At 27.5% G+C, this 20,264-nt stretch overlaps 1 protein-coding gene across 1 annotated transcript in view; it reads right to left on the bottom strand.

The window, feature by feature from the left end:
- Positions 1–334: 334 nt before the first annotated feature.
- Positions 335–20,264, bottom strand: part of LOC129960367 (trafficking protein particle complex subunit 9-like) — a 63,847-nt gene continuing 43,917 nt past the window's right edge. Inside the window, exons 17-25 of the mRNA XM_056073774.1 lie at positions 16,579–16,664; positions 16,358–16,498; positions 16,155–16,252; positions 14,904–15,046; positions 8,281–8,585; positions 7,843–7,944; positions 6,507–6,605; positions 5,234–5,358; positions 335–3,001 (exon numbers count right to left, since the gene is read on the bottom strand). Of these exons, the coding sequence (XP_055929749.1) occupies positions 2,741–3,001; positions 5,234–5,358; positions 6,507–6,605; positions 7,843–7,944; positions 8,281–8,585; positions 14,904–15,046; positions 16,155–16,252; positions 16,358–16,498; positions 16,579–16,664 (1,360 nt within the window). The 3' untranslated portion in view covers positions 335–2,740. The remainder of the gene's footprint in view (positions 3,002–5,233; positions 5,359–6,506; positions 6,606–7,842; positions 7,945–8,280; positions 8,586–14,903; positions 15,047–16,154; positions 16,253–16,357; positions 16,499–16,578; positions 16,665–20,264) is intronic.

The raw sequence follows: 20,264 nt of genomic DNA, 5'->3' as shown, positions 1-20,264 counted from the left end.
ATTTTGACCCTTATCAATTATTATGTCCCAAATAATATCTATATATTTAGACACCATTTGTGAGACAATTTACTTAAACTGTTCCTTATCTTCATTAGTTATACCATTAGTTTTAAATTGTGCTTCTATTTGGAAAAAAAAAAAAACTAAATTTCAGATTTATCAATCCAGGAGAAAAAATTTTACACTCACCTTCACAATTTGCGAAAAATTAGCACCATCCAATTCGTTTTCTGATTTCTTGGTATTTTTCCAAGTTCATCAAAAGAATTTAGAAGCTGCAGTATCATATAATACATAATTTTTTTTTTCTGTTTAAGGATAACTTAAAAAAAAACTCTTTCCCTTTTAAACATAATTATTGTAAGAATACTTTTGTTTTCCAACATTACTGTTCTAAAAACATTTTTATTCTAAGAATGTTTTTGATATACTGTTGCCATTCGCAATGTACATATAGTTAACTGAACAAAGATTATATGATTTGTAGAGGTCACAGGTATGCAATTTTAAAAAAAAGGTTTAAATTATAACACTAAGGTAGAAAAGAAGAAAAAAATCCATTATAACCGGACATCACAGTAAGTAGAGTTTTGTTCGAAGCACGAGATCAAATATTTAATAAACTTTTAATTGCAGATTATGTTTATTCTCTGAATGATAAATTAACAATTTAGTATATTTTATAAACAGACTGCAACAATGTTGCAACCCTTGAATTCACTTATTCGTATCCTTGAATTCATTTAAATTTAGCACTATTGTTTCTCACGAAAGCTTCAGACCTCTTTTTCCCTTCAGACCGTTGCTAGCATTTTTATAGAATGTTAATACATAGCTTAGTTTACAAAACATGAAACATGAGTATAACATGTAAATCGTTGGGTAACATTAAAAATAATAATACATGCGATTATTAAAATGAATTATACAACATCTCAAATTTAGAAAGAAAAAAAAAATAACGACTTCAGAACAAGTCCCAAAGATCATGAATTCTATAAACTCTTACAAATTAATTAATAAAAACTAGTGAAAGAAAAATAAATAGTGTGTATCTTATTAGCTATGCACCAAAAAAAAATCTTTACTTTAAAATCCTAATCCTCTGTAACAATATTAATTTTTACAGAATCGATATTAAAAAGTTTCAATTTTGCATACACAAGTTCACCATTTGGAATGTCTGAGCTTATATATATTAACAAGATAAAGGCATTCTTTGCTCCATTGATACTGCTTGTCTCTTCAACCACAAAAAACCGTTCAAGAAAATGCGTTTCATAAATTCAGCCCCAGTTTTAAAACACAGCATATTATATGCATATTTTGAGGCACCTTTTAATAATGCATTGGCGTTACAAAAGCACTGGTGGTTATTAACATTACAAATGCAATTTTTTTCAAATAATCCAGATGGAAATATGAACATAAAGGATATAAAAACTGTTCATAAATTATAGGCAGACAATGAAAATGGCCATCAAAAACTGCCATTTGTTCATTATTATTGCATTCACATTTTTTACAACCATTTATTATCATTTCAGTAAATTAATCAAAAAGCATATGGAAATGAACTATGTAATGCTAGGAACATATGATACCAAGAGGAGATTTAATCCAGCAAATAAAAGAATTTCCCATTTAAATCAAAAGTATTATAATAACACAGTATACAACAAGTACAAAAAAAGATGAATAGTTGGGAAGCTTATAGATACTTTGCTTTTAACTCAAAACAAAACAACTATATTTAGATTTAAGATTTGGAAGGCAAAAAATACAGCTTTAATTCGTACAGAATGAATAATGACTATATAAAATTATTTCTTGATTACGAAAGAGAGAATGCTAGAGTGAATCACATAATTTAATGAAATTTATTCCAATAAACCAAAATAGTAATGCAAAACTGAACTGATGAAAGTAAAAATTCAAACAGTTAAAGAAGGAAAGTACACAATTGAGGTTATTTTCTCTTTCATAATTTCAGAAGACATATCAAATATACAGAAAAAAAAAAAAACATTTTCAAATATTAAAAAAAAATACCATTATTCACTTAAATAATAATGAGAAAGCTCATTATAACAAAAAGGAATTTCACATTAAAAGCAAAGGTAAGCATTACAACAAAATATTGGATAAGAATAAAAGTATTCTTTTTTGTTCTCAAATAAAACCACTTAAGATAAGTATTAACTTACAATTGTTGATAAAAAAGAAACTAAAATAGTACCAATATCCTCAGTTCACATTCTTCATAAAAAATGAAACCTGCATAATTTTAAACCAAATTATAAGTAATTAAGCAGTGACACAAAAATTTCTATTACAAGTTTTAATACACAAAGTTGACCAATACCTTTAAATTTTATACAGTAACTTAATAGCACTATCTTTGCAGGAGTTCTATAGCACAAATGATAAAAATGAAGTTTGAAAGAAACAATTAAAAAAAAGTCATATTTTTACAGCACATAAAATTTTTATACAATTAAGCAATTTAATATTGGGCAACTTCATATGTTAATCTATAAAAATTAAATCAGAGTATTTAAACTTGATTCATCACAAAATACGTTTTAATATTTCATGAAATAAGTGACAAACAAATAACAGATAAAATAGACGAGAACTCTTAAAAAATTAGTTTTAGAGGCACATGACTATCACTAAAAATCTCATCAAAATCACCATTTTCCTTTCTTGCAAATTTGTTTTACATTATAATACTTCATTCATCAATAATAGTTATGTCAATAGTAGGTGGAGAGCACTTTTGTATTAGACAAGGGTCTTTATGCCAAGATCTAGGATATATAGTTTTGGTTTTTTTATCACGAATAGAAGCTATAGAATCTGTTTCTAATTCTAATAAATTAGGTATTTGCAATACCACTGGGTCGTTATGACTGCAAAGAATGTCCACTTTATAAACACCAGAATGAAAAAAAGTGAATCCACATTCATGAAAAAATTCTTCATGAGGTTTTATCTGAAAAGAAATGAGCAGCCTGTGGTTAAAAAATACAGAGCACACAGGTTTTATTAAAAAGTATAAGTATAAAATAATAAAAACAATAAAAGTCTTCTATAAATTTTGTACATTTCACAGATTTTATAATTATGTTTAAAAATTAAGGAAAAATCCGAAAAAATGTGATTACACCATCGATATTTCTATGCAAAACCATGGAGTAAAAGTTCAAAACAATGCTACACCAAAATATTCTATACAAACTGATTACAACATCGATATTTCTATGCAAACCATGGAGTAAAAGTAAAAGTTCAAAACAATGTTACGCCAAAATATTCTATACAAACTAATAAAATTGTTGTTTCTTAATGACATGGGATATGTGAAGGAAAACAGGCATTAAAAGAATTCAGATATCAACACTTGATCTTATTTATCTGAAAAATTATGATGCCATGCTACTAGACAAATAAAAGAAAAGTAAATCTTATGAAGGAAGATGGTTGAAGACAGGCCCTTTATAGATGTGAACTGTATTTTTTAAAGCAACCTTTTGAAGATGTAGCTGAGGAAGACAGACACAAAAGCATCACAAATGTCGGCTATTTCCTGCTGATTGTAGAGACACATAACTACTATATCAATTCGTTCTGTGTACTATATCAATTCTACACATACTACTGTATTTTTAAAATTTAAAATTTACATTTGTCCCACCCTAATTTGTAAAATGAACTGTATGTCCAAATTTAATATAACGTCTTTAAAATTCTCATCCAATTCTTGAGCATTGGTATGCTTAAAAATATTGAATTCTATTATCTTCTATTGTTTGATTCATACCAATATCTTACAATAAGAATCATATGGCATTTTTGTGAAATGCGGTTCAAGCTTCGTCAAAGAATATTACAATATTTTTAAAGATCTCTTAAGATATTATTGAAAAAACGGAGTGAAAGCGTATTAAATAATGTACGACATTTTTGTATGATATAATGTACATTTTTTGGCTATTTCACTATTAGTGATCATGTGTGAAAATATTTCTGTCACTGAATGCATCAAAGGACGAATATGATGCAGCAAGTTTTAATGCCCAGAAACGCTCAGCTTTAAATGATTTTTCTTGCACAAAAAAGTTAGAAAATTATTTTCGGATTTGGCATATCATCTCCTGTATTCCTTTTAGACACAGTCTACTATCAATTATGATTTTTTGAGCTATCACACAAATTTGTATGCTTTCCTCTTTTGGCAATAATATGTGCTGTTTTCCCTGTTAAGCTTATTATCTTCTTACAAAGCAAGCAGTAGACAGCAAAAGAATTTTGCGGAACCCATTCAACGAAATCGTGATTCCTATTTTTATCCGTGCAATCTGTATTAAATACGGAATGTGAGCAGCTCATTATTTAAGTGATAAACAAACTATTCAATAAATTCACATGTGAGTGACTAAAAACCATTGTGATGCTTCCGTGGATTGAATGTTGCCATTCCTGCCTACGAAATTTATTTTATTCTCTCACGCAGTTATAGGAGTTTCGTGCATCCTCATTTGGGTACCTCATGGAAAGAAAACAACCGTCAAATTAGATTGATCAATACAGAAAAAAAGGGTTGAGTTTCCACGATTACACGCTGTTCCATTTTTGGTGCTATGGCTACGATCTTTTATTCTTTCAATGATCAGAGGTTGACATTTTTAAAATTATGGAACTTAATATTCACTATAATTTCCTGGTTCTTAAGGAAATTTTCAAATTTCCTTGTTTTATAGATGATGATTTTTAAATTCCCTGAATTTTTCCGGATCTTCAGCTGCAATGGCAACCCTATCTAATGAATAAAAATTTCATAATTGCAGTTTTTATTTAATTTTTTTAAAAACTGGTATATATATTAATTCTTTGTTTCAAAATACTCATTTTCTTTACAGACGATTTCCTTTTCCCGCACAATGTTGCATAGTATAACACTTTCTTTTAATGTGATTTAGAGTTTGTAGGTAAAATGACTATATTTTAAAAATTCGCTATATTTTTTAATTGTTCCAAATAATTAATTTCATTTAATTGTTCTTAATACACATCAACAAGCTTCATATTAATACTTATAATTTGATTCATTAGTCCTTAATTCATAACAATTACAAACATGTAAAACATGATTGAAAAATTAATATGTTTTAAAAAAAATCATATTTAAATAATTTGGAGAAATTATATCTAGACAATATTTTACCTCATCAATATGTAGTCTATCTCTTCCACTCACAGCTCTTTTAGTTTCAATACGGTAACTTTGATTACCATTTTGATGATCTTGGTAACCCCTTATAAACAAATTTAAACTAAGAAGTGACACATCTGAAACATTACAATAAAAAAATGCATATATTATAAGAATACAGATAAATATCACAAAACTGTAAAGAGTTGCAATTTGCTTCATTTTGTTATCAAAATATAGTATTATGCCACAGAATCAAATCCATCATTTCATAAATATAATTTTTAAAAAAACGTTCCATACAAATATTATCAAATGAAATATATTCGTTACAAGTGAAATGTGAAAAAAGAATGACAGCACAAACATTAGACAATGCTGGTCAACTTCTGGTAAAAATAAAAATAAATCTTAAGAGTGAATCTAAGAGTGAAACATCTACCTAAGTTGGTAGATATTTTGATAAATTTGACATAAAATAAGTATTAAGAAAATTTCACTATTTGGTTCCTAGAATTCCCATAAGTGATACCTCATAATTAGATAAATATGGAGACACACAGAGTATAGGTTTGACTAATGAATTGTGTCAAATTATGCTATCACACAAAATATATTAAGCTGACTGCAAATTGAATGCGATTGACTTCAACACCAATGAATAATTATTTAAGAAAAATTTACAGAAACTTTGATTCTGAATGCTCTATAAATCATTTGTTCTTTGTACATACTACCACTTTGCTGGGTTCCAGTAGTTATTTTATTTTCAGAGTGTCAGATTTTTAAAAAAATTTTCAGAAAGCATGCATATACAAACAAAAACATATAATTGTACCTTATTGAAGTCTAAACAGAAAATCAAACATATATACCAGACAAATTAAAATATAACATAAAGAATAAAAACATGACAGACACTCAAGAAATATTCATTGTGCTTTGGATATAGCAAAACCAAGATCCTTTGAGACATCAAACAAAATTATAACCATAATGAAATTATCCATTAGAATATCAACTACAGATGTCATATCAATATAGACATTTAATACAACAAAAATTAAAAAGTAGACAGTTATGCAAATATCTTTAAGCTTAAAAGTACAGTAAATTCCATTTTATTGCATCAATGGAATTTAAGCATTTAAAAAACAACAAGAAATTGTTTGAATAAGAACAGGAAAAAAAGCATATTCCATATCACCAAGAACTTAAAAAAAGATATTACTTAGTTAAAAAATATTAAAGAAACATTAATTGCTAAGCAGAAAAAAGTCATTACCTGAAACATTGAGAAGTTTAATACTGAAAGTAATCAAATCTCCAACAGAAAAGCAAGATTCTGATTCAGGCTTGCATTCTCTGCCATTCACAAGGACTTCTAGAAATAATATAGATATTCAGAAAGTAATGTATTACATATTATAACTGTATATTATGTTGAATATGAAAGTAAGAATTCATTTAATTTTAAAAAGTGTACTTCTGAGCAAGTTCAAAATAAGGTAGTGGACTTCTCTTAAGAACAAAAATAAAAAGAGATGCCATGTTTAACATGGCAATTATCAGTTGTGGCTCGATACAGAACTAAGGGGGATAATTAATTCAAATTACACACAGCAATGATGCACTTCTGAGTAGCTTTGTTTTGTCTAGATGCATGTAAGTTTTTAATAAAGGAACATTAAAACTGCAAATAATTAAAGATTTAAACAAATGTGGTAGAACAATAAAAAATCATAAAGTATAAAGTTAAAAATAGATTCACATAAAGAGAATTATTCATATTTCTCTACAAGAAAGATTTCATAGTTTATTTTTAATTCATTGTTATTAATTACTAATAGTAATAATTAATTTTCTTATTTATTTTCAAACTGTACATATAGAAAAAAATTTTCTACAAAAGAAAGGAATTGAAATCTTCATTTTTAAAATGCTTTGAACTGTCCTTTCTACAATATATTTTTCTCTTTAAACCATGTGGGGAGAGAAAGGGATCACATTTTTTAATCACAGAAAAAAAAATTGAGTTAAATAGTAAGTTTTCAGAAAACCTTCACAATCTACTAATAAAACCATATCAGTATTCCCAACCTTTATTTAGGAGACTGAGTGCTAAAATGAAAAATGTATTGATGAGTTTAAATATTATGAGCAAAATTAAATAAACAAGCATAAAATTTATTCACTGAAATGAAGAGGGGGGGGGGCTTCAGTGCTGCTAGTCCCTACACATTAGCCGCCGCTATATTCTAGAATGTAAACTAACATTAATTCATATTATATATTTACTTTGGATACCAACAATTTAATAATAATTCTTATATTTAGCACTATAAATCTCTCTTTTTTTTTTGCTAGTTTTTATTTAAGAGAGTGGAATGAAAAATTTTCGAAAGGAAAAAACTGATTTACCTAAGTTTTAGTATATATGTGAATACACTGTTTAGTGCATATGTGAGTTTATTTGTTTTCTGAAGTCTAGCAATAAAAAAAAAAAAATGAAAGAATATTTTCGTATATGCCGTAGAGATCAATTTATGTAACTGTCTCCAAACAATTTGTCACAGTTCTCTTAAATATAGGAAATTTAATTAAAAAAATCAATTACATACCCCATCGAATAGGTGACATGAGAATAAAACCTAGCATATCATCAGTCCATGGAATCTCTGAAATTGAAGCTCGACCAGTGATTTGAGAAAAAGCTATGTAATAGCGTTAAGAAAAACTGATGTAATTCCATTATTCTCAAAAAAGAAAGGGAACGAATTTTAACTTAAAATACATATAAACATGCAAATTCACAATGATTTTAATCATTTATATTTTTATAGGTTAAAAAAGCTAAATATTTAGCAGTATTGCCTAAAAATAGACATAAATTTTAATGAATAGTAAAAATTCTCTATTTATTCAAAATATTGCATTTAAAAGAAAAGTTCCAGTTCAGTATATTTAGCAAATTTGCACAGAAAAACAAAATAATACGCATTTTAAGTATTTTCATTATCTTACTAAGTCATGCATATTTTAATAAGAAGAAATAAAGGATATTGAAGTCCACTGAAGATCCACTAAATTTTCTAAATGTTTTCGGCAGGCTCTAAGTAATTTGCCTTTTCTTTGGTCAGTAGGATCATCCATATACTTCCACAAATGCCCACAAATATCGACAGAAGCCCAGCCAGTTCCAAAACTTTCTGTCATTGCAGACAAAGGGCATCTTTCAACAGGAACAGGCACACGACATATGTCACTAGCTTCTATATGGATTCGTTTATTTGTAGCATACTGAACTTCCATTTCACCTCCAGTACAATTCAGAATATCCAACACCAGATAGCAGTGGGTTGGACTAAAAGTAATGCATTTGATTATCCAATACAAACATACAGGCATAAAAACTATTCAACCAAATATTCAAATAACACTACTTAAAATCTCACACCGACAAATACAAATAAACGCTTTTTCTTTGCTTTTTTAAAAGAATGAATCAGTCCATTGAATACTCAAACAATGTTATTCAAACAATGAATTATATAAACGGGTATAAAAATAACAGTTTTGTAACTTAATATGTCAATATAAGTAAACAAAATTAACACTATCATCTAAAAATTAATAAAATTTTTAATCGTAATAAAAAAAAAATCCTTTTTGTTATGACAGTTTCATTTCATATAAAAAAATATTCAAATCGCTTTTGAATAATATAAAGAATATAAATTCAAATAAGAAACTCACAGCTTATATTCATTATCTTCAAATTTCAACATAAACCGTTTGTTTTTAAGACCCAGTTGGGTGAAATTAAAAATGCTTATTTTCTGTGCATTACCAAAGATTTTTCAATATATAAATTGTATTATTTTTATACAATTAAAAGCAGCTCAAAAGTGCGTAAAAACTGTTATTATTTGGAGATAAAAACCCGGTAAAATTTGAAAGTTTTCAAAAAATGATAAAAATAAAAACTTTAAAATGTTTCATATACCAATACGTTAATTATAAATTTATTACACACATAACATAATTAAGTGCCTGCAAAATATAAAATTATAAACCCACTTACTTTTATGCCCATAATGCATTAATTTTTTTTAAATCTTATATCTATTTGAAATTTAAAAGTCTTCATAATCATGTTTTCAAGTACTAAAATAACTGATGGAATTTAAATACTGATTTTAATTCTTAGCCACTAGAAAAATTAAGCAGAGCAAAACTTAAGCATTCAGTTATTATAACTTATAGACCAAATAAGATATAAATATATTTTATTTAATTTTATTCGATATCGTGTTACAAATACCATTTTTAAGTATCATAATTTGTATTGATAATTGATATAATGACTATTAAATAAATGAAACGCGACTCTGAATAAAGTATTTTGTTACATATATCAGTTAAATCAATTACTATCTCATAATGAATTTTTGCAGATAAAATATCTGCACCAGTTTTACTTTAAAGTGGAAAAAATAATCATCATCACATTGAAACAATATCAATGTTTTCAACAGTTAACTGCACGCTCTTACAAGATAAAATGCAGTAATTCTTATTATTCCACTAATTGACTAGCAACACAACACTCAACTACTGATTCCAATTAATATGCCCCCGATGACACAAATGCATGCATGACTGTTAAAATAGAAATCTGTTTAGTCAAGAGAATGTATATATTAATTGCAAACAAAATTTTTAGTATAAATTCTTTAAGTTTTGCACTTCAAATTCAATTCTACTGTAAGTAAATGAATGACTATGAACTGGAATTCATAGTCATTATTCAATTCAGAGTCATTCATTTATTTAAAATAGAGTATTATTACTAAAATTAAGGTAAACAAAGTACAAAAATGCTAGTCACTACAATTCAGAATGAGAATTATTTGAAGATGCAGAAAGTAAAGGCCAGAACACAAAACGAACATACTCAAATATGCTAGAACAGGGTGCGCAGTGTGAAATGGATGCAAAATTTAAGCACTTTTAAGCACCTGAGGAGAAAAAAAAATTAAGCACTTTTAAGCACCTTAGGGGGAAAAAAAAAAAAGCACTTTTAAGCACCTTAGGGAAAAAAATTAAGCACTTTCGTACATGCATGAATACATAAGAATTTTCTACTCGTAGAATCTTTTTATCGTATAATAAATTATATTTCTTATAGAAAAATTTTAAAAAAATATCTATCTTAAAATTTTTTAAAATTTTAATCTTTGATTAAAAACCAACTTCTTAAATTTTAATCGATGTTTAAATGTTGAATCAGGCCTCGTCTTTTACTTAAATTGGCAACATTATCTTCAGCAATAATTAATACAAAGATAGTGAAAATTTGAATTAAGAGAAAACTGAACAGAATCAATATATGTTACAAACATTAAAGATTCAGACAAATGGTAAATTCGACAAAAATGGATTTACAATATCATTTTCACATCGGGCGGAAAAAATTTATGCTAATTATACAAAAGAATTATAATCAATTATGTATATTAGTTCAGAAAATTTAATTTATTAATACTAGATAATGCTGACAGATTTTTTAAGAATTTAAAATTTAAGTTTAAATTTTTAAAAAATCAGAAAAAGTATAATTAAATAAGTCAAACGTCTTAATAATTTTTATGTTTTATGTGTACAATTTTAAAAAATTTACACATAAAAAATAACTGACTTTCTCTCCCCTAATTTTTAAAATACTCAACTCAAATTTTTACATTAAAATGACAATAATCTAACAGTATTATTTTGTATTGATAAATTAAATTAATTAATACATACAGCTTTTATTTAAAGTTATTTTTATTAAAAAAATTGATTATATAAGACATTTTCTATCCATATAAATATTTATATGAATTTTTAAAAAAAATGTCTCATTGACAATTTCCGATTATATATCTTATACATTTTTTTTTCTATCCTTCTTTAAATGTTGCTAAGAGAGAAAAATCCGTTGTTTCATTAGCTTTTCGTGATAGTTCTTTAATTTCTACAGTGTATAGTATATGTGGGTTGCTGAATATATAATATATTCCAGGAAAAGACGGTAGCATTAATTTTTAATGGATGATAACTTACAACTGCAGTACGCGATACTTTCCGCTTTGTGTTCACTAACGGATTTAAAATTCGCCAGGTTTCTTTATCGGAACTGAATTTCAAACATATGTACTATGAATTTGCTTCTTTTATTCCACAAAAATAAGTTTACAAAGGAAAGGGGTAAGAATTTATTGATGGAATGCGAGTGGCTAGTATTTTTCTGAAGCTTTAAAAGAGAACGAAATCCATCAAAATACCACAGGAGAAGATCAGATTTGAAAGTTGTTAATGGGAAAATCCTTCTATTACTATCACAGTTAATGCAAGCCTTCCAAGGCCATCAAAGTAAATGAGAAATAACATGCGGCAACCAAATTCACAGAAGAGTGTCGGAAATAATTGTATAAACACCTTTAAGAAGATGTAAAAATGAATTTTGTGCCATAATATCACTTAACATTATATGGAAAGGACGTTGAATTTTACTTTTTAAATTGAATTTCTAATTAAAATTTTTCAAAATCCATCCTTAGTGAGCTTTTAACATCTAAAAAGTACTTGTCCACTAAATTTCACGTCCCTTATCTCAGTGATGCTTTGTATCAGCAGGCAAATCTTTTTATACCGAGAAAGAAAAATTTCGCTGGGAAACCGAAAAAATCGTGTAAAAGTAATAAAAAGAGAAAAAAAATTAATGATCTAATCATAATTATAAAGGTTCCTTAAAACGTCTTTTTTATTTCTTTTAAATTTTAAATATCAGACCTAGCAGAATTTTTTAAAACCTCTTCAGTCCTGAGGTGCACATATGTGTGTGTACCTGCAATTTTTTTCATTTTTCTTATCCGGTAAAGTAAAATTTTGTCGAAATAATGCATGTATTTAAACATTTATGAATGTAGCTTCCATTTTGCATCAATAAATAGCACTATAGTTCGATATTTTTTTTATTTTCATCGCTATTAATTAGAGACATAACGAAAATGGCATTGAACAGAAAACATAGCAAATATAAGTACATTTTTTAATATTTATTATTAAATAAACGCTTGCATATTTTTTAATAAAATACTAAGTGTCTGGTTAAAGTCATTACCAAATTTTCACTTGTTATCTGTAATAGAATCGGTGAAAATACAAATTTTACTGAGGTACTAATGTGTACTTCGGGCGTTTTCGCTCCCGTTTCCTGACTGCTTGCGATCCATTGCGCTGTTTATCTTTTGAGCGCTTGTTTTCAAATTGCCATTTCTTGCCCTTGAATATATTGTATATTTTTTTATAATAAATAATTCTTATGTTCTGTAAAGTAATAAGATATAAATTTAAAAATATTTATTTTTTAACTTGAGTAAGAAATTTAATTTTGTAGCTGTCTTGTAGTCAGTAACTGATATTTCAATCCGGCATTATGTATAGAATATGCGGAATTTTATAAGCTAATAATAATTTTTTTTTTCACATCAAGTGACTTTAACTCAAAAGGAGGTTAGTGAACTTTTAGAAAAAAGTGATTTTCGTAGAAGCCACAGAATTTCTCATGTATCGAAAATTATGAAACCTGGCAAATGGGATGAATAATAGTCAATAATTGTGTCTTGTCAAGTAGAAAGATAATAAATCCGTGACTCTATTATCCACATGTATAGATAATGAGCCAATTGGAATAGGCAGAAGACAGTCAAAATAATGGAAACAAAAAGTTGATATAAAATAATCTGCTATTGTAAAAGCATATAATAAGGGAGACATCGATCATTATTTTGCATATTACCGGAATGCAGTAATTACAAAAAATGACCGACGTGAGCATTCACGCATTTTGTAGATTTAGTAGTTGTCAATTGCCTGATATACTATAAAATGGTGACAAAGCGACAAGCAGAGCTATTAAGAATGAAGCCGAAAATGTTATAAACTTAATGCAATTTTGAATGCACATAATTCGGTCCCTGTTGAAATATGAGGGAATTCTCATCAGCAACAAGAAATGAAATCAAGAACAATTAAAAAATCATCTTTGAATGAAAACAAATTAATAGAAGAAGGGTCATCAAATAATGGAAATGCAACTAAAAGACCATTGGAGATTTCATTACCACCATCTGGTGAAAATACCTCTAAGCAAGAAAAATTGTCCCTTCCCAATTAAAAAGAAATAAGACTAGATACGTCAAGCCATCTACAACATTACATGGACGATAAGTATGAATCAAAATACAGGTACCTAGGATGTAAATCTAGAACAGCCAAGTACTCAAAACGCAATATCTACTTATGTAATATTAAAAAAAAAAAAAAAAAAAAAAAAAAAAAAAATGAAATTTCATTCAAAATAAGGTTTAATAGATTATTAATATAATAAATTTTCTATTTTTTCATTTATAAGGCCTTAGAATAGGAAAAGTACAGCTATTAAATAACCAGGAAAATTTAAAAAAAAAAATTTTTTTTCGTGGATGCTTTAACTTGCTTAAGACCCGAGGTACACATATGTCTACCTTAAAATTATGGGACTTAAAATTGTTTGATCAGTAAATATTCCCCCCCCCACAAACTATTGAGATGTAACAAAGGTGGAAGATCTAGAAATCAAATTTTTAAACCAGTTTTAAAAAATTCAGGACTGAAGAGGTTAAATAAAAACTAACATTTGACAAAATTGGTTCAACAAATGATAATTTTCAAAGGAATGGGGACATTTAAAAAGGTGCATAGCAAAAGAAATTATTTAAAACTTACGTCTTCAAATTCAAATTTCATCTCATTAGATTTTATGCAGTCGACTAAAGTAATTACAATCGCAATAAATAATCGAACAGTAAAATCCCTTTCGTAGTCGTTCAAAAGATCGCTCAAAACAACATATTAACGAGAATGATGATTGAATGTGCAATGAGACTACATGGTAATCAGAATAAAAGCAGTTAAATGTCATAAATATCTTTCATGTAACTTTTTTGAATAATTTCTCACATCTCTGATGTATCTATTTCTTTTACGCACTATACTGTATTCTTAATTTTCGTCGATCGGAGCTAATCTGCGTAGTCTTTAAGAACACATAAAGTTACTAGGTATAACTAAAATAAATTATTCGCTATTTAGAACACTAAATATAATAAAAGTTCAAACGTTTTTCGAGTTGCAACCAATTCCGACATATTTCGTATTTCGCTCTTTCGGTATAACCATTCCAATATTTCAATATACGCCCATTGTGGAAAAAAGAAAGAGCGAAAAAATTTCACTAAGCCATTTCTTAACATGGGTTGAAACTCCTGTATCCCTTCACTCAATGCTTCCCTTTCGTCGGTTTTCTTTTTTGATATATCCAGTAAACAAAGATTTATGACTGTTTTCGATTTATTGTATTCAGCGTCTGCGAAAAAAAAAAAAAGAATATCTTCTTTGCGCTTATCAAGAAAATTAAGCACTTTTAAGGTGCTTAAAAATGGCTTTCAAATTTAAGTACTTTTTAAGGACTTTTCATGACGCTACGTACTCTGTAGAAAATGTTACAAAAATGTGATAAAATTTTATAAACCAAATAGTTAAAATAACCAATATGTTTAATCTATAATTGATAAATAGCAAGCATAAAACTCACACTTCAGAAGGAAGAACATCCCACTTTGTTATCATAATGGATGGACAAACTTCAATAGTTAAGGCTATTGCACACTGCCTACAATATCCTGCAACCATACCAGGACCACCAGAATACTGTATCTGAATGACAGCTTCAATAATCTAATAATCAAGAGCAAAAACCGACATAAATAATTAAATACTTAGTATTCTATGAAACAAAATTAACATAGATTTCAAAATTCATAAATGAATACTTATTTAAAGGCAGCGTATTCAATTTCAAGTTTGGTGGACTTTAATTAATAAAAAAGTAGAACACATATAAAAATGCCCTATAATTAAAAATTATAAATAATGATGTACAAGGTGATTTCTAATATCATATACATAAACACAAATTTACATATTATAAAGCAGCCTTTCATCTTGAAACAAATTCTAAATTGACAGCAATGCTTACATTTCTGTTTCATGAAAAATTAAAACTAAAGAAATAATCAGGATAGTCCTGAAGCAGCTAATCAAATATTATAATATTAAAAAACACATTTTTTATATTTCCCCCCACAATAAGATTTAAAAATTTATGCATCAATCAATCTTTGGAAATTTTTTAAATAAGAAGTGCAAGAAAAACACATATTATCCTAATAGAAAGAATAAAAAGATAAGAATCTTTTTCAGATATATTTAACAGCAGATACAAATATCCAGTCCTTTTTTTAATCAATAAAATTTTTTAGGTCATATTTCAATGAAACAATTAATTTGACTGAATGAAAATTTCATGAATTAATTTACTGGAAACTAACAAAAGTGGCAGACTAAACTTTAAAATATCGACCATTTACAACTAAGAGTTGTCTTTTTTAAATTTAAAGCTTGAAAAAATAAAGCATTTCCTATATCTGTACGTATAAAAAATAACCTGTGTGTATACAGGTATGAACGTATATATTTACAGGTATAAAAGGGCTTGGATAAAAACAAAATCTGAAAAAAATTTATTTTGTTCGGATTTTTATTTTAATAATGTATACTATCAAGCATAAACGTAAAAAGTAAAATAAGTATGATTAACTGAACAACAAAATGAATAAATTTATACAAAAAGTGCTTAAAGTTTTTAAAATATTGCAGAATTATTACATGAAAAAAAATTAGACGATCTCAAGAATGATAAAACTCGATTTCGAAAATTATAAAATCCGCATTTACACGGAAATTTGTATCATGTCCGCATTTAAAATTTTATAAGAAAATCTACCTTTGATTTAAAAGGCGTCGGTGAACCTTTTGATTGAGTTATTCTTCTGACTGGAGTATTGTTACCTGATGACAATCCAGATCGACTTGTCTCATTTTCTGCATTTAAAAAGATATATTTGAGTATCGGTGATTAACAAGAATACAAATCAATCCTAGTCAATAAAATCAATGCAAGTAAGCATAATTAAAATGCTGAGTTACCTTCTTTTTTAACAGGAATATCACTAATGAAATCATCAATACTATTTATGTACAAAGTAAAACTGGCAGCAGAACCAGCTGTTATTGGTAACTGGGTATCAAGATTTTCTTTACTCCAAGTAAAAAAAGATGTTTCCAAGTCTGCAATAATAATAATAATAATAATTTGTCCCCCGATTCTAACACAAATATTAAAATAAGAATGCCTGCAAAAAAATTACCTTTTTTTAATTTGGAATGCAAACTTATGTCAATCCATTCTACTGATTCAACTCCAGGATTTGAAATGGTTATAGTACATTCCTGACTGTCAAAAAAATATAAAATAATTCACAAAATTATGATTGAGATCTTTCACAAAACAATTTTTTAAACCTGAATGTTATTTATAATATAGTGAAGGAAGATAGAATAATAAAAAGTTAAATTTTACAAAAATAAATAGCTTGGAAAGAAAGTACACAATGTCTATGACTGAATTCAATTTGCAAGATTAAAACAGTCCTCTTGCTTGAAGTTACACTAAGAATTACCTCACAATTTGGAACAATGAGGCCAACTTTTGAATTCATACTATACTGTCTTTTGAAATTCTAAACGTCTTAATATTTAATTACCTAGTTTAGAATAAAACGCAAAATTTCTGGAAGGAAGTATATTCTTATTCTCATATTCTTTTACTATGTGGTGAAATCTTCTCTTGGAAAAAAAATCTGGCTCTCTACTTTGTGTGATATGTGCGTAAAATACATACGTTGGAATAGAGATCTTTAAAGTAATTGCAACCATTAAAAAAACAATAAGCTTTTATTTAAATTTATCATATATTCTTTTGAGTAATGGACATTTCATTTAAGATCTTCAGAAAATGATTCTGATTAAATTCAAACCATGGTCTTATTCAAATATTACGCGCAAAGCGCTTGGATTATGGAGAAGTGTCAAGCGTAGAAAGAGACCATGAAAATCATGTTCACAAGTCTTATGCTTCCAACACAGATAAAATCAGGAGAATCTTGCTGTTCAACAGTATTATGATTTTAACAAGTAAGGAAAGTTTATCACAAGACTTAAAAATTACGGTTATTAGATTTTGAGAGACACTAGGAAAAGACATTGGAAGTTTCGCATGACTAGCTTGTTAAAGTAATTTTGTAGAAACATAAGTGAATTAACTAAGAAGTGAAACTAAGAAGGGTTAAAAGAATTTATTTGAAAGCTGCAGATACAGAATTTATCGCCTTTATATACAGTAAAGCACCGTTTATAAGTTTCTCGTTTATATATCGTTTCAAAACAATTACAATTCATTCGTAATTATCGTAATGACAATAACGTACTTCGTTTAAATGACACATAGCTATACATCGTTTCCGGTGTTCAAATAAATTTGGATCTTCTGACAGAAAAAATCATTTTCGAGGAGCAGATAAATTATAATACTGATATAACTTGGGAAGAATTATTCACAGTTAATGAATTAACAGACGATAAATCACTTGGTGCTGATTTTAGCGATGATGCAGAATTTCCGAGTACTTTTAAAGATGAAAGAATTTCATCTTTAATAAGAACTTTTGGAACTTATTTAAGGATAAGAACTTTGAACTTATTTTCTTAGTAAAACATTCGGAAAAAAACAAAATTCATATTGGGTTTGTAATGCTACAATTAATACTCACAGATAATCAGCACATTGAAAGAAGATTAAAGATCCCTTTACTACACGTCTATCGGCGTGTAATGGTATAATATAACAAATGTAAAATTAAAATTTAATAAAGGAATGTACTATCTTACTTATGATAAATGTTTAATTCATTAAAAATTTATTTTCAATATTAGGTAGTAAGTATATTAAAACAACTTTTTTTAACTGTACGTCGGCCCTTCGAAAAACGTATTAATAGCTTTAGATTAATTAGATTTAATTAGATTAATAGCTTTTAGGTTAATGTAGATTTAATTTTATTTGTGAAGATAATGAATTTTTTTTTTTTTTTCGGTTTCTCGTAAAGAAATATTTAGTTGGAAATTGAAAGTCTTCCTCATGAGAATTTCCACACATGCAGACACACAAAGGCTTTAAATGAATGAAAGAAAAAGATCTGCATCACGATGACAAAAAGAACATATTTTTAGGGGGAGGGGGTTGATGAACTAGAGATGAACGTAATACAGCACGTTTCGGATAAGCTGGAAATAATTTAGAAAATTTTTTAAAACATCACTCAAATTTCCAAATGAATTAAGAAACGGTATATATTTTCTGAACCAACGAGAAATGATTGAATGAATGCTTCAAAATAGCAGAAAACCGTTTTTGGGAGTTTGAAAGACTAGGATCATAATAATGGAGACTCTGCAGAAGTTTGTTACGAATCTATGGCAGTTTTTGGAAAAAATTATGTCGAATTATTTTTGATATGGTATAAAACAGGTTTAATTTTAAGATTGTTAAACGCAGCATCGGGCATTTATGATTCGTATTAATTGCTTGTCTTAAATCTTTGCAGGGTGGTGGGAAATCCATGTCTTACTTTTTTTTAAAGATTTAAAAGAAAAAATAAGCTTATTGTTGTTTTTTTATGACAAAAATAATTTTAAAAAATTTGAATGGTTTTTATATCCTAAAAAAATTTAGTAACATTTAGAATGAACCGGAATGCCTTCAAAATAATTTTAAATTCATGAATTTTCAGACCATGAAATTCTTTTAATTTGTAGTAAAAGAAAGTGGTCTTTTAAATAATTATTTGCTCTAAAAAAAATTCAAAGAATATATTCAAAATAATTCAGTCATCAAAATGTAATTCCTGTAATAACTACTCAAACTGAAAGAGATGGGATAAATTTATTCCACTGCCCTTAAAATATGTATTGGTCAAAAGGGGCCTCTCATAAATTTGCGGATAAGTTGTAGTTTTTCTCAAAAATTAATTCTTTAAAATTGCAAATATAATTGTAATAAAAATGTCACAAAACAGAATTTTTTAACGGAATCACAAAAAAAAAAAAGGTTTTTTTTTTTTTTTTTTTTTTAAAGTAAAAACTCAGTATATGTAAAACTAAATTGTTAGTTGTTTTTCATTCTTTTCCTTCAGAAAAAAATTTACTTCATTTTCCTGAAATCGGAATATTCCTTTCAGGAATACCCTACCTATTTCCAGCTGCTTTTGAAACTTTATCCTATCTTTCTCATGACATACTCAACTGCGTAGAGTGTATGCAATTACTAAATGCATTCAAGGTAGAGTCCGAAATGCATTTCTTTGTAGATAATTTACAATAGAGAGGCTTTTTTTTAACTGGTATTTTCCACGGAACTTAGTGCCCATTAACAGGCTTTTGAATCTGGTTTCTTCGTCAGATCTTAGTTATCACAAACACATGCACTGACAAAAAATATCCTGAAGGATGGTAAGATTTTATTGATGAAATGCGGGTGGCCATCTTTTCTGTAGATTCAGAGAAAATGATATCCATCTAAATACTATAGAAGAGTATCAGATTTGAGAACTGTGGAAAAATCTTTCCATTACTATCACAGTAACATTCACTTTCCAAGCGTTTAAAGAAACTGCACCAAAAAAATAAAGTTTCATGCTCCCAGTGTAAACGAAAGGTGATAAACGACGGCACGAGTAACTCAAGGATTTCGGAGAATACTCAAGTCATTTGAAAGAAGGTGGGACATGTTTCTCTCAAGCCCTTGAAGAGAGGAAAATTTTTTCATAAGTAAAATATTTTATTGACAGGGAATCTTTGTGAGAATTTTTTAAATATAGCATCCTCAACGGTTAAGATAAAAGCATCTTAATTTCGTGATATCTACTGATCGTATTTTCATACATATTTTTCAATAAATAAGTTAAAATTAAGCCATTCACAGATATTATAATTCAAT

The sequence above is a fragment of the Argiope bruennichi genome, chromosome X2, assembly GCF_947563725.1.
Source record: "Argiope bruennichi chromosome X2, qqArgBrue1.1, whole genome shotgun sequence".
In the NCBI taxonomy this organism is placed as follows: Eukaryota; Metazoa; Arthropoda; class Arachnida; order Araneae; family Araneidae; genus Argiope; species Argiope bruennichi.
The sequence above is the reverse complement of the archived record's forward strand: the minus strand, read 5'-3'. Positions and strand labels throughout refer to the sequence as shown.